At 36.0% G+C, this 15,666-nt stretch overlaps 1 protein-coding gene across 1 annotated transcript in view; it reads right to left on the bottom strand.

The window, feature by feature from the left end:
- Positions 1–15,666, bottom strand: part of MAP2 (microtubule associated protein 2) — a 305,742-nt gene that overhangs the window by 66,542 nt on the left and 223,534 nt on the right. Inside the window, exon 5 of the mRNA XM_025403963.1 lies at positions 12,344–12,628. Coding sequence (XP_025259748.1) covers positions 12,344–12,605 — 262 coding nt within the window. The 5' untranslated portion in view covers positions 12,606–12,628. The remainder of the gene's footprint in view (positions 1–12,343; positions 12,629–15,666) is intronic.

Here is a 15,666-nt window from a genome sequence, read left to right as displayed (position 1 = left end):
CTCAATATTATAAAATTTACTTTAAAATAAGTATAATTTGGGGGATTTTTTTTTCTTCACATCAAAAAAATTAAATTCAAACTTATCTAGTAACTCCATCATAAGATGATAAATTGTCAACTAGAGTAATTTATGTTCACCCTTAAAGAGTGAAATCCAACTAGAAAGGGAACCTGTGTCACCAAAATAGCCAACTCCTTGAGCAGTATTTTTGATGTTGTATTAGGATCATATGTGCAAGTTAAATGTGGTCTGCAGAGCATTTCATAACACATTTTTCTTCAGGATGGCAGATATTTACATGAGAGCAGCGGACTATAGTTATCCGGACTGAATGAACTTCCTCTCTTAAAATGTGACTTTTGTTAAGTGGCTACTATATTTGCTTCAAACTTAATTATTTGCTTCTTTTCTTATAGCAATCAGGACTTCTAAAAAACTAGATGAGAACTGGCTTGGAGAAAATAAATATCTTACATGCGTTGTGATCTACACCAAGTTAGTGCAATATTTGGAGAAAAAGCCACTTTCCCCAGGTCAGCATTTGTGTTCCAGTAAAGCTCAAAGGAAAGCAAGTTTATTCCAATTTTTTTAAAGCTTTAGTCACAAATCTCTATTTTTCAAGCTGATGAGAAAAACAACCAAAGTCAATTTTTAAAGAAAGACATAAACAAACATGGGCTGAAGATGCAAAATGCAATAAGGAGAAAAAGTATCCTGTGAACTGATTTATTTTTTTAAAGCGCTTATAAAAGTAAGTTGATAATTATTATTGCTATTATTAGTTTCCTCCTTGCAGAAGAATTTCACTAAAAACACTGAGATACTTAATGATTAGATTTAGAAAATGTAAATGGGAGCATTTTCATTCAAATATGTCACAGGAAAAAAGAAAATTATGGATCACAGGAAGCTTTTTATTAAGTGAAAAATGAAAACTAAAATGAAACTAAGGAATTATATTTAACTGAAATCACAATATTTTCCTAAAGTTAATGTATAAATTTCCTAATTTGATATGAAAATGTTGTTTACTATCTAAGAACTCATTTGCAAATAATTTTATAGACTCAAAGATGAAATAGAGAAAATAAAGGGCATTGGTGACATTTGGTCTTCAAAAATAGGATACATAATATCTTTCCAAGATGATACTGGTATACTCCTTTAATGGAGGCACATATTAAATCCATGACTTAGAATATCCAAATGCTTTAAGATTTAGATTGCCCATTTGTCAGAAATGAGATTTACTTGAGCTCCTGACCTAGAACAGCGCAGCAATCCTTATTTATAGTCAGAGGATCAAAAAGGACATGCAGTATAGAGTTCCATTTACAGGATATTTCGGTGGCATTTTCTACCCAAGCCAATTATTACACTGGCCTCAATTCTGCAGAAATGAACATGAAAATTTTTTCTGTATCTGTGTATTTCTTAACCACTAGATTATCTTTTAGAAAGTTCATTTATCTGGACTTTTCATATTATTTTCAGTTCAGTAATTTTCATCATCAAGAAAATATCTCCAATTTGATATCTTATACAGCTATCGTCAGTCAAAGATATATTTTCTTTACTCCCAACTCTCACTCCCAATTTCAGAACAAGTTAAGTCTTCCACTATATATTTTCACTACAGTATTTTGGAGTTCCTACCTAATTTCTTTCTGTCCTAACCAACAGTTCTAAAGTCCTTACTTTGAATCTCGACTGTTTTCAGTTTCTTGATTTACCTCTTCATTCTCAGTTTTCCCTTCTTTCTTTTCTTTTCTTTTGAGATGGGGTCTCACTCTGTCACCAGGCTGGAGTGCAGGGGCGCGATCTCAGCGCACTGCAACCTCCACCTCCTGGGTTCAAGCGATTCTCCTGCCTCAGCCTCCTGAGTAACTGGGACTACAGGCATGCACCACAAAGCCCAACTAATTTTTGTATTTATAGTAGAGATGGGGTTTCACCATGTTGGCCAGGATGGTCTTGATCTCCTGACCTCATGATCTGCCTGCCTTGGCCTCCCAAAGTGCTGGGACACAGGCGTTAGCCACAGTTTTCCTTTCTAACATAGTCTTTCCTGCAGATTTATTGTTCACAATGTAGTATAAATTTTGTAGACCATTTTGTTTATGTGATTTCCATTCTCACAACTATATATGGATACTCTCTCTTCTTCTTCTTCTTTTTTTTTTTTTTTTTTTGAGACAAGGTCTCACTCTGTTGCCCAGGCTGGAGTGCAGTGGCATTATCTCAGCTCACTGTAACCTCCACCTCCTGGATTCAAGCAATTCTTGGGCTGCAACCTCACGGGTAGCTGGTATTACAGGTGTGTGCAACCACGCCCAGCTAATTTTTGTATTTTTAGTAGAGGCAGGGTTTCACTATGTTGGCCAGGCTGGTTTCAACTCCTGACCTCAAGTGATCCGCCCGTATTGGCCTCCCAAAGTGCTGGGATTACAGGCATAAGCCACCATGCCCAGCCCTCTCTTCTTTATATTAATTCAAAAAATATGTTCTAGCACCCACATATTATAGAAAATAAGCACTGTGTTATATACAAAAAGGAAAAGAAAGATGAATGAAGTACAGGTTCTACCTCAAAGCATTTCCAACCTAGTGACTGGAATAAAAACAAATGACAAGTAACTTCAGTAAAATGATTGCTATGATCAATTGCATTAGCAAGATATAAACATGGTGCTTGGTGTTCAGAAGAGGAAGACTCACTTGAGAGAATAAAATCAACAACAGCTCTTTATCTTTAATGGTAGACTTCTGAGAACCTTTGCTGTAGGGTGGTATCCTTCCAAAATGTTTTTCCTATGACTTGTTGCACAATGCTGCATGGGAATGAAAACACCACAATGTAAACTTGCCCATTTACATTCGGCAAATGTAACGTGTCACAAAAGAGAAAATTTTAGACCAGTCAGAGGACCGATCATTCATACTAGAGATGCTTTGCAAGAATCAGAGGTGCTCATATGCCAGCATCACTTTGACCTGTGTTTCCAAATTAAAAATATGGATTTTCAGGATGCTTAAGCTGAATCATATGTATTTAGGACGATTTTTCTCTGAATCTTGATTCCTCCTTTCTTTTCTATTTTTGCCTAATGCCTTCTTGCATATTCCTGAAATTGACTGTATTTTACTCTTATTTCTGTGTTCTAATAACCACCCAGCATTTGCAAAAATTGTTAAAAGCATTGTTAAAAGTTGCATGAGAACCTATGACATATGCTTTCCCCTTCCTTTGCTCGTCAGCTTGGCTGGTTTTTGAATTGTATTTTCTATGAGTGTTGCTGAATGGTGACTCATTCAGTGAGACGAGCTACACAGTGAGCCGGCAGGACACGGTTTAGTGTCCTTTTCCCCCAGGACTCACGATGCCAGGTCAGATAATGCTGAAGCTACCAGGTCTGCAATGCAGCACCAGTTGTTCTGTTCATCCTCTCCTGATATGATTTCCAGACTCCCCTGATAGTCAAGCACGTGCTTTATGTAATGTACTGGGGAGCAGTGAAGTGTGAGGGAATGAGAGGAAGAGAAAAAGGCTTGACACACTGAAGCAGAAAGAGTCAGTTTATCTCAATAGCTTGGAGGGGAAAAAAGAGGAGTGATAACTGCTGGGTACTCTCCAGTCTACTTACTAACCTCCCAACCGCAATAAAATGAAACCCAATGCTAAATCGCAAGGCAGCATTTGGCATACAGTGGCAAATATCTTTCTCAGACATGCAGAAGTAATATAATCAAAGAATATATATATGTGTATATATATATTTCACACTTAAAAACACATTATTGCTTGATAAGAAATATATTCTCAAGATATTTGAGCAATTTATTTGTTCAAAACCATTATATTTTTATCTTATCTTTTTATCTTTTTCTCTTTTGTGAGGAGAAAATACTTCGAAATATAACAAAGGACAGATAAAGGCCATGCATAATCCTAACCAAAACAAAGGCTTAGACAGTCCGAAAATGAATATAGAAGACTCACTTCCATTACTTATTACTTTCATCTGTTCGCTAAAAATAAAAAAGCATTTAAGAATTGTTTATAATTTTTATCTAAATGGAGGTGTTTTTAATATCAAAAAAATTGAAAAACGTTAAAAGAAAAATATGATGACAAACATGACAGCAAATTAGAGGAGAGAAAACTTAAGATCATGGAAAATACAGGATGAGAGAAAGGTCAAGTAAAAATTACAATGATAGTTAAATTATATTTGCACTTAAAAACAAACTAGAAAGAATAATTTTCACAAATAGGTCTGAATTGTCATTGGCACAAATCTGTTGCATTAAGATTCAAATTCAACAGAATAATTTTTAAAATGTCAGTGGACCAAAACATCTGAGAAAATACTTTTGTGTGTGTGTGTGTGTGTGTGTGCGCGCTTGTGATGTAGTTCTGACATTTAGCACAAAGCGAGACAAGAAACGAGACTGATTTCCACAGTGCATGGGAGGAATTTTCTTGAGGAACACACATAGAAGTATATGTTAATGCAATTAACCTCAGTTTTTAAATATCCTATTATATTGTGTTAGATAGAGCCTTGCTCTTCACAACTTGAAGTGTTTGTAGGCAATTAAAATTCCAAGGAATAAAATCATACCTCAATTTGTTGAGTCATAGGGTTTAATGGAAACAAGTCTTGAGAAACCAAGTCTTCCTCACATTTCGATTCAGAATTACCATCTTAAGAAAATCTCATCCTACCTTAAGACTTGACTAAAGAGCAAAGACAGATTTTTATGGGACAAAGTACCTTATAATTGTACAATGAAACAAAACTTTATCTGACGTTGGTTTTTTCCTCTAATTTGTAAAATATCAAAAGCTCTGGCTGGCAATACCTGCTATATACAACCTCATATTATATCAAGAATAAAAGACACAATTCTTTATTATAATATCCATATAAGCTAGCCCTAAATTAGGTTCAAATCCTATTCATCAACAAGCCAAGCCAAATATTATGATTGAAACTAATCCCCACAACCAGCTTCACCTAGTAGAGAGACCACATAGGACAAAGCAAACGTGACAATACAAACCTCGTGGAACTGCCTTTTCTATCAATCCTTGTTCTTTCTCACTCTTTCTAGCCCCAGATGCCTAACCTTTAGAAGGAAAACACTGAAAAGATCCCCATTTTCTGTCCTCATCCATCGGTGCCACCAGGCCCAGATGCTTCGCAGTGAGGCTGTGTGGTTTTCTGCAGATCCACCCTTGAATGCTAAATAACTGTTCTGCACACTCCTCTCTCTGCGGAGCTCAGGGAAATGGCAGCCAGAGCAATGAGTGGTTGGCATGGCAACTAGGAAAGGAAAATCTGCAACCTCTCGCATTGTTAGGCGAGCTTGTTTATTTGCTTGGGGGGGTTGGTGTGGATGGCTTTAGTCATTTTGCAGGAGAAATGGCTCAGTGCTATTCTGCTCTGCATAAATTAATATCATATTACATAGAATAGGCCATATTTTAAATGGGATGCTGACTCCTATTAGTAAATCGCGAAATCTAGAAATGGAGGCAGGGGAGAAAGAGAGAGGTGAGAAAAGGTAGGTTTGAATCTTTTGAGATTGAAAAGCAGAACAGAGAGAAAAGCGTTATGAAAGGCATATTCAGCTTTTTGCATGTGAGAGCTACCAAACTTTTCCTTCATGTGTTTTCAAACTTAATAACTGCAGCAACAATAGATGTATATAACTGAGTGTTGGTCACTTGGCTGCTGGAGTTATGTGGATGTGATAGTGTAGGACCAGGCTTTAGAAGACATAGCTCCATGACGAGCTCCCTGAAAAAGTGACAACACAAAGCCTGGAAAAGCTTTTCCATTCCTGCCTCTTTGGCAGTGGGTAGGTCTGGATAGCATGCCTGGAAATGATGGGGAGACAAAGGAATCCTGGTAAATTGTGGGGAGTATAGTGAGGAATTGCCTTTTAATCTTTACATACATGTACCCAAGGAGATTGCTGATACTGGCTTTTGATGGTCACGTAGGCACTTTCTACTCCCTGACCAGCATTTGTTGTTGTTGTTGTTGTTGTTGTTGTTGTTTAGACGGAGTCTCGTTCTGCCACTCAGGCTGGAGTGCAGTGGTGCGATCTCAGCTCACTGCAAGCTCCGCCTCCCATGTTCACACCATTCTTCTACCTCAGCCTCCTGAGTAGCTGGGACTACTGGCGCCTGTCACCACGCCCAGCTAATTTTTTGTATTTTCAGTAGAGATGGAGTTTCACCGTGTTAGCCAGGATGGTCCTGATCTCCTGACCTCATGATCCGCCCACCTCGGCTCCCAATGTGCTGGGATTACAGGCGTGAGCCACCGCGCCTGGCCTGTGACCAGCATTTTTTTACTAGTGTTCACAGCACTGTACTTTAAGATAGTAAAAAATCACCAAAGCCTGACTTTAAATACTTTAAAAATGTTTTGGTATCAATAAATATCTCAAAATTGCCTCCCCTTTTCCTCTACTCAGATTGAAAACTAGGAATAAAGTTATGATATCATATCACTTAAAATTACATGAATGTGGCAGTTCTGGAATAGAAGAATTGTCTGCTTTGCCTGTAATTGATAACTGCTGCAACTAACAGCTGTTCTAAATGTGGCAGACAGGGATGGAGGAAGGAGCACTGGTCTGTAGGGCAAGAGACTTGCGTTCTCGTAGTAGTCATGTGATCTACTGTGAAAAGTCATCTCACTGGTCCCTTCCAGATTTCAATCATATCATCCACAACTGTGACAGAAAAGTAGTGGACTTCACCACTGTTTTCTAATAAAGAAAAAATCCTGACATTTGCAAAATTAATCCTGAGAGCAAGAAAAAAAAATACACTCATCTAAAAAAGTCTTGAAAGCTTTTACAATGAGTAGCATATTTATAAAGCCATGTAAATTATAAACGATAGAAAAAAAAATCCATACCACTTCTTGAGGGTAGGACAGTTGAGAAGAGAGGAGCATGAAATTCCTGAACACTGTGTCACAATTCACCTCTCTTACTTTCTTACTGTGTAATACTGGGCAAGTTGCTCAGCCATTCCGTGCCTTAGTAATCTTATTTGTAAAAAGAAGACACTAATGACAGATATCCTCATGGAAATTGCAAAAAGATGAAATGAGATAAAAGATATGATGGTGCTTTATAAACTGAAGAGCACTATGGCAGCTTGCAATTCTATACACATTTCTAAGCTGTAGATATATATATATATATTTCCATAATAGTTCTGTAAGCAATCCTTGAGGGATGAATAGAAATTAGAATTTTTTTTCCTCCTTTAGATGAAAAGTGAGCAATAGCAAAATTATTACTTTTTTAGAGCAAGGTCAGAAACAGAACCACCACTTTGTTTGCACATCCCTGTTTTTGCTGCTAGAAAGTGCCATATTCCAAATGATTCCATAAACAGGCACAGTAAAGATAGGATTTGATATAATACTATTAAGGGAATACTAGATGAAGTCAAAACCAGTGTAACTACACTGTTAAGTCACATGTACAATGATTACATAAATCAATTGCTTTTCTCCCTTAAAATTTGAAAGATCACTTTCCATTTTCTAAAATAATTTTCCAGTCAATATTTTACAAATTTTACAAAGAATCCCTTTGCCCTCTTATAAGATCTTGATACAAGTTCTAATACGAGTTTGGGCCCCAACCCTGTAACTGAAACTTAAAGACAAGGCTCCTAATTATCTTCAGAGCTGAAACTCTGTGGGGACCAAAATGCATTCCTCTTGCTTTCTTCAATAAAGATAACACAGAAAAGAATTATTACAAGCCATTACTCTTATTATTTACACTTTGGAAAGCAATTTTTAAATGATGCTTTAACTTAAATGTAAGACCTGAAGCTACAAAAATCATAGAAAAAAGGCCTAGGAAAAACTTTTCTGAACATTGGCCTAGGCAAAGAACTATAATGACTAACACCCCAAAAGTAAATGCAACAAAAACAAAAATAGACAAATGGGACTTAGTTAGATTTAAAAGCTTCTGCACAGAAAAAGAAATAACCAATAGAGTAAGCAGACAACCTACAGAATTGGAGAAAATATTTGCAAACTGTGCATCCAACAAAGGACTAAGGAATTCAAACAACTCAACATGAAAAAAAAATCCTCATTAAAAAGTGAGCAAAGGACATGAATAGACATTTCTCAAGAGAAGACACATACAAATGGCCAAATAGGTATATGAAAAAATGCTGAACACCACTAATCATCATGGAAATGCAAATTAAAACCACAATGAGATATCAACTTATACCAGTCAGAATAGCTATTATTAAAAAGTCAAAAGACAACAGATGTTAACAATGATATAGAGAAAAGGGAACTCTTAAACAATGTTGATGGGAATGTTAAATTACTACAGCCTTTATGGAAAACGGTATGGAGATTTCTCAAAGAACTGAAAATAAAACTACCATTCCATCCAGCAATCTCACTACTGGGTAGCTACCCAATGGAAAATAAATCATTATATCAAAAAGACACCTGCACTCATATGTTTATTGCAGCACCACTCACAATAGCAAAGGTATGGAATCAACCTAAACATCCATCAGTGGATGACTGGATAAAGAAAATGTGGTGTAGATATACAATGGAATACTATGCAGCCATAAAAAAGAATAAAATCATATCCTTTGCAGCAACATGGATGGAACTGGAGACCATTATATTAAGTGAAATAACTCAGAAAGAGAAAATCAAATACCACACGTTCTCACTTCTAAGTGAGAGTTAAATAATGAATACACATGGACATAAAGATGGAAATAATAGACACTGGAGACTCAAAAAGTGGGGAGAGTGGAAAAGAGGTGAGGGTTGAAAAATTACCTATTGAGTACAATGTTCAGTATTCAGATGATGGGTCCACTCAAAGCCCAGACTTCACCCCATGCAATATATTCATGTAACAAAAATGCACTTGTAATCCCGAATCCATGAAAATAAAAATTTAAAAAAACAAAGACAAAGATAAAAATTACACTTTAGACTTATTATAACAACAGCTTTCCTAAGTGGCTAGATGATTAATAGCTTCTCATTTCTTATTTTCATGCTTCTGTGGCATGGCTTCTAAAAAGGACACTTTAGTGGTAAGAAAAAATCTTAAAGAATGAAAAAATTATGCTACAGTTGAGCAACCTATTCTATCTTCCTATGGATAGTTTTAAATCATAAAGAAAGGGACAAAATCTAGATTATTATTAACGTTATTTTTTTGAGACAGGGTCTTGCTGTGTCACCCAGGCCAAAGTGCAGTGGCCTGATCACAGCTTACTACAGTCTCGATCTCCCTGGGCTCTGGTGATTCTCCCATCTTTGCCTCCCGAGTAGCTGAGACCACAGGTGTGTGACATCACACCTGGCTAATTTTTTTTTTTTTTTTTTTTTTTTTGTGGAGATGAGGTTTTGCCATGTTGCCCATGCTGGTCTCAAACTCCTGGACTCAAGCAATCTGCTCGCCTCAGCCTCCCAAAGTGCTAGGATTACAGGTGTGAGCCACTGCCCCCAGCCAATTTAAATTATTATTGCCTTCTAACATTATCCACTCTCCCACCCTCTGGTGTCAGTGCATAAGATCAAGGATACACTGACTATGGGTTTGCATCTTTAAAAATTATGATTGCCCATAATGAAGATGAACATTAAAGGAGTGGATGGGGGGAAAAAGTAAGGATCTTGGTTGAAGTGAGCCCACTCTAATGAAGGAGAAAAGGGGGAAGAAGATGATGATTGCAATTTATTTATCATGTGATCTTATTTATATAGACGGTTAAAAAGAAACAACCTTCGAGAAAATGTTATTTTAAAATGCAAAGAGAAGATTATAGCAAAAAAGGAAAGTAGAAGAAAGATTTTTGGATTTAATCGGTAATGTCCTGGATACTACAACATACAGCTATGGACCTGATGTCACTGAGAAATGCTTCATGCTAACAGTGTCCTGAGAACTATTCATTACAGGGAAAAATGTAATACACTGGTAGATTGTATAAAACAGTGAGCTGATGTATAGATCCCTGGTCCTTTTTAAAATAATCACATCAAAATATTATGCCAGCTCATATCTATAGTCTCCATCATCAAATGATAGCATTTCTAAATAGCATATTTGGGATTTAAGAGCATCTGTTTATGCTGGAGATGATTTTTATTACACAATTTGTGAAACAGCTGTCAATAAACCATGAATGATAAAATTTGTTATTTGTTAAATTGGAGTTTGGAAAGAAATTTAGTTGCACATTAACTCACCACTGGAACATCCTCTGTACGTACGAAAAGATAATATTTTACATTTTCCTTTTTCTATAGATTTCTACACACGCATATCTCATGGATTCAATACTCGGCTTGTTATTTCTAGAGGAAAGTTAATTTAAAAATCACACCATAGTTTAGTTTGGATTGAGTATCACTCTGGTAACCCATGGCTGACAGTTTACAATTTTTGTCACTCAGAACATACACACAAAACCTTTGTAATCAATCTCCCAAATCTAATACCAAATGCGTTTGATACATGTTGAGCTGAATTTAAAATTAACTCTGGATGCTCCTAAACCCATCATTTAAAAGAAACGTCTGTTAGCCTCTTTTAAATGTGTATTATTTTCTCAGAGAAGCTGGTGATGACATACTGTCTTGACAAAGAGATTTTTCTGATGCTCTCAAATACTTAAGACTACTGAACAGATGAAATAGTGAATGGTATTGATTTTCACTGCATGACCAAGCATACTGCAGTGATTTTTTTTTTAGTGTATTACAAGCCTTCATAACAGTCACTGAGAGTCAACTGGTGAGAGCCCAAGGGACAAAGTAAGACTTTTCAATCATTTTCACCATTAATGTGAAGAGGACTTTCTTCTTTTTGAATTTATTCATTTATTCCTTCATTCACTCACTCACTCAACACACATTTATGGAATACCGAAGGTCTAATGCCAGGTGCTGCAAGATTCGATGGTGAAAAAAACCTTGACATATCATACTAACTCTTTTCTTCCTCACAACCAATATGCTATAACATGTCCTCATCCCCTCATGCTGCAATCCCTTCAAAATCCTCTTAGTTAGCGCACCTGACACCCAAGTTCCACCTTCTTAAAGTTGTGTATACTCAGCTTTAGAAAAATGTTGCTTGATCAAGAGTGCTATGTCATCCATATTGATACCACCACTACCACCAGTAATAATAAAAGTAACTAACAGTTATTGTCTCTTGAGCCATTCACTTTGTACACTTTAGTATCTTATTTAATCCTCATTGTAACCATGAAACGTGCAAATAATATTTTTATTTCATTCTCAACCACAATTTCATACTAAATTGAACATATGTGCCTGTGGGGCACTGCACAGCTTCTCAAATCCTGGAATCAGGTTGGACACTATCATTCTCTTCTTCCATTTCACATGGATTTCTGCAGGGTACTTGCTTTTATCAGAACAACTGCTGAAAACCTATCTTTGCAAAGATATGATATCTTAAAGGAATATAGTATAATGTAATGTTGAAACTGTAAATTATCTTGAGCTTATAGTTCATGCAGTGTTTGACAGATATTATCACTGCTCCCCTTAAATATTTAAAATACCTTGTTGTATTGTGAATTTGCTGCAGTACCCCAAGATGGTTTTGTGCACCATCTTTGGCCCAAAGCAGAAATAATCTGCTTTAAACTCTGCCTTTCTATACTGCTCATGTGGCACTTACATGTTATGCTTTGTATCCAAATAATCATACGCACAAGTCTCATGTCTACTCCAAGATCATCTGATCCATGGAGTTCTGGGACCATGTCTTGCACATGCACTGGCACAGAAGCTAACACAACACCTTGCATGTAGAAAATGCTCAACTGTAGTTTGTTGAGTGATGGGTTAAAAAAATTACAGTATATATTTATGTATTTTGCATTTTTCTGCTCTAAAAATATGCTTGTAAATCAATCCATTGGATTTAGGTACAAAGTCATTCAAGAGAATTAAAAAAAAACTATTTGTAAAATATTCTTTCAATGAGTTAAAATGCCGACAGTTTCTAGCAAAACATACATATACTCAGCCTGCAAAAATTCACGTGACAAAAATTAAATAGGGGAATGGGATTGAGAATGTAGCTAATGTCAAGTTAGTTGCCATGATTTTTCTCTTCTTTTATTTCCTCTGACTGACTGGAATTTCAGTCCTAGCACTAGTGAAAGAGGATCAGTGCTGTATATTAATTCACTTTCAGACTAAACTGACTTCAAAGCACAAAGCAAGCACTTGGTGACAGCAGAGCCCTTAGTTACCTGCTGTTTCTCTGTCAGCTGAGGTCAGCTCTCCGTTGATCCCATTCTCTTTGGTATTTGAATAGGTGCCCTGTGACCCATGCTCTCCAAAGGCACCCTCTTCATCCTCCCTGTATGGGAATCCATTGGCGCTTCGGACAAGTCCTTCCCCTGCTCCGCCTTGATCCTTAATCTCAGGTGGATGTGAGTGTGCAGATGCCTCTGTTAGCTGTGCCGAGGTCCAGTGAGGCGCCTTTGCTTCGTCTTTCCGTTCATCTGCCATGCTTCAATGCCTTATTATTTCTCCTGCAATTTAAAGAGGAAAAATAGCAGCTATTACTTTGGGGAAATCTTCTGATCTGATATTGGTTGTACCAAGATAGGAGAAGTTTGTAGCAAACAAGTGGCTTTCTATAGTCAAAGAAAATAGGTACAATAACCTATGTTTAATATCAAGAATGGGTCAATTAGTTCATCTTGAGTTTTACAGACCATTTCTGGAATATTAGTTCTTTTAAAATAAGATCACTGTCATTCTACACATGTTCCTCTTTGTAAACAAACAAAAACCAAAGAACAATGAAAAAACTAGTGTTTGGCATTTAGGTACACATCTTAATGAACTTTCATTTAACTATGGTCTTGAATGTTGACTGTACGCTAGAGTCAAGGAATCCTTCAGCATAGGGAAAATCTGCAGTATGAGAAAACTGGCTAGAAAATGCGGAAGGAAGAATGACAGCAGGAATTCTATACCATGGAAAATTATCCCATGTACTTTCTTCAATCATGACTTTCAGTGAGATCTAGAAAAGACAATAACTAACATTAGCCGTTTTGGCTAATATGTTAGTTATTGTCTTTTCTAGATCTCACTGAAAGTCATGACTAGCCAAAACGGTGTTCAACAGCTCTATTTATCTTCCCTAAGAACATATTGGTTTCAAGGGTGTTCAATTAAAGCCAAAGGTAGATATGCTTTTCTGGATATTGTGAATTAAAAGAAAGACAGCTTTAACTTAATTTTTTAATAAACTTTCCTGGACCCTATCTATAGACTAAGAGGAGATAACATTTTCTATTAATATAAATCTTACAGAGAGAAAGGAAATAAATATAGCATTAGGCCTACATCCTATCTTATGGCATTATTTCTTAGCTAAATCGAAGAAGATCTGAAAAAGTTAAAACCATTGACATATAACAGGAAGTTGTAAATTAAAGCAAAGGATGAATGAGTTGTGGAGGAGGTGTTCTATGCATGTTAATTGGATGGAAGATACTGCATGACCTTCTCTTACAAGCTGATATTACCAAGTTTAGATATATAATTGAAAAGAGGTGATTCACCACTCAGTTTTGGAAAGTTGTTGCTCACCATGTAGCCTTATTGATGGCTTATCATCTCCACAGTAAGGATGACAATACAGACAATACTGTCTTTGGTGGAAACTAAGAACATCTTCCTTTTTTCAAAAAAGTATCTCAAGCAAAGACCTCCAAACAAGTAAGCAAAAGTTATATTAAGACAAATCCACTTCTTACTACCAAGCTCTGTTTGAAGAAAGTATAAATAAAGTAAGTTTTCCCATCAGATTACTAACAAGCATTTGTCTGGGTTTTTTAAACTGAATTTTGTTGCTATCCTCTGCTCTCTCTATTTTCTCTTCATAGCAGGAAGAGCTAGATCAGTTAATTCATTTAAGCCAATTTGACTACAGCATCAAATCTCTCCCAAAACTGATTCCCAAAACAGCTCTATTTATCTTCCCTAAGAACATATTTAAACAAGATGTAAAAATTTACCTTTTAAAACATTGATTTGAAGGGCTTATGAGTAAATCAGGGAGTATTGCTACCTCGCTATGTGTAAAGAATTGTGTGCACAGGAGAGTTTTCTCATCTATTAAATGAGAACAATGCTTAGTTTATTGGTTTGTTACCAAGTGTAAGCAGAATAAAATAAAGGACTCAACACAGTTCCTGGCATGCTCAATAAACAGTAGTTATTACATTTGTTATTATTTATTAATTATATCATTAATCATTACATATACAACATTGGAATAGGAATAGGAGCCTGCAAACTTGGTGAGTACAACAATGAGAGTTACTTGCAAATCTGTTCCCAGATATTGTGTAGAAATGAATGGATATCCTAAGACACTCATGGCAAATGTACCAGACATGGTAGTCTAATGAGAAGAGAGTGCTCTCGGAATTAACCTCTCCCTGTGTACACTGAAAAATTAGCTACATCTTTTTATAAAAACCATTCTGCAGTGTTCTACACTCCATTCTGCCATTTTCTTCTGGTCACATATCAAAATATCTAATTGGGTAGCCTAAGCATTGTATTTCCATGGAGTTGTGGCATCTTCATGTATGTAAAAGACTGAGGAAATCATCTAGATTCTGATTGTGACCTTTTGGATCACAACATTTTACTGATAGATTCTTGCCTACTTCAGTATCCTAATCTTTACATGCTTTTATTTCTTTTGTTTGTTTGTTTTACCAAAGAGCTTAATTAAGATTTCCATATTCTTATATGGCCCAATTTATTTTGTGTACACGGAGAACATTGTAAATAGAAAAAGTTTCACATAAATAACATGCCTTGTTGATATAGCTTTTTCTGAGTTAATAGGCTTTATATTTTTGAAACAGTTTTAAATTTACAAAAATATTAAGCAGATACTACAGAGACTACCCATCTACCCCCTGCATACAGTTTTCCCTATTTTAAACATTTTGCATCATCAATATGGTACATTTATATAATTAGTGAACCAATATTGATACACTACTTTTAACTACAGTCCACAGTTTATTTAGATTACTTTAGTTTTTACTTAATGTCTTTCGTTTTCATTTCAGGATCTGATCCAGGATACTATATTACATTTAGTTCTCATGTCTCCTTAGGTTCCTTTAAGACCTTGACCTTGAAAGTTTTGAGGAGTACTAATCAGATAAATCATAGGATACCCCCCTATCGAGATTTGTCTGATTTTTTTGTCATGATTGGTTTAAGGTTATGTGATTTGGAGAGGAAGACCACAGAGGTAAAGTGTTCAGATGAGATGCTAAGCTACATGAGCAGGAACACTATGAGCCTTCTGAAAGCTTTTGATGTGCTACTGGATATTTGAATCTCAGGCAAAGGCAGTGATGTGCAAAACATCCCAAACCAATTGGCCACAAAACTTTTTCTAACACCATATTTATTAACATCCCCAAGAGGATCTGGGAAATATTTAGGTTTGTACTTTAGTCCATGTTTAACTCTAGGAGTTCTAGCCACCAAATATTAAAAGAAAATACAACAATATAAGCACCCA

Source organism: Theropithecus gelada, chromosome 12, assembly GCF_003255815.1.
Source record: "Theropithecus gelada isolate Dixy chromosome 12, Tgel_1.0, whole genome shotgun sequence".
Lineage (NCBI taxonomy): Eukaryota > Metazoa > Chordata > Mammalia > Primates > Cercopithecidae > Theropithecus > Theropithecus gelada.
Note: the sequence above shows the minus strand (reverse complement) of the source record. Positions and strands in the feature narration are given on the sequence as shown.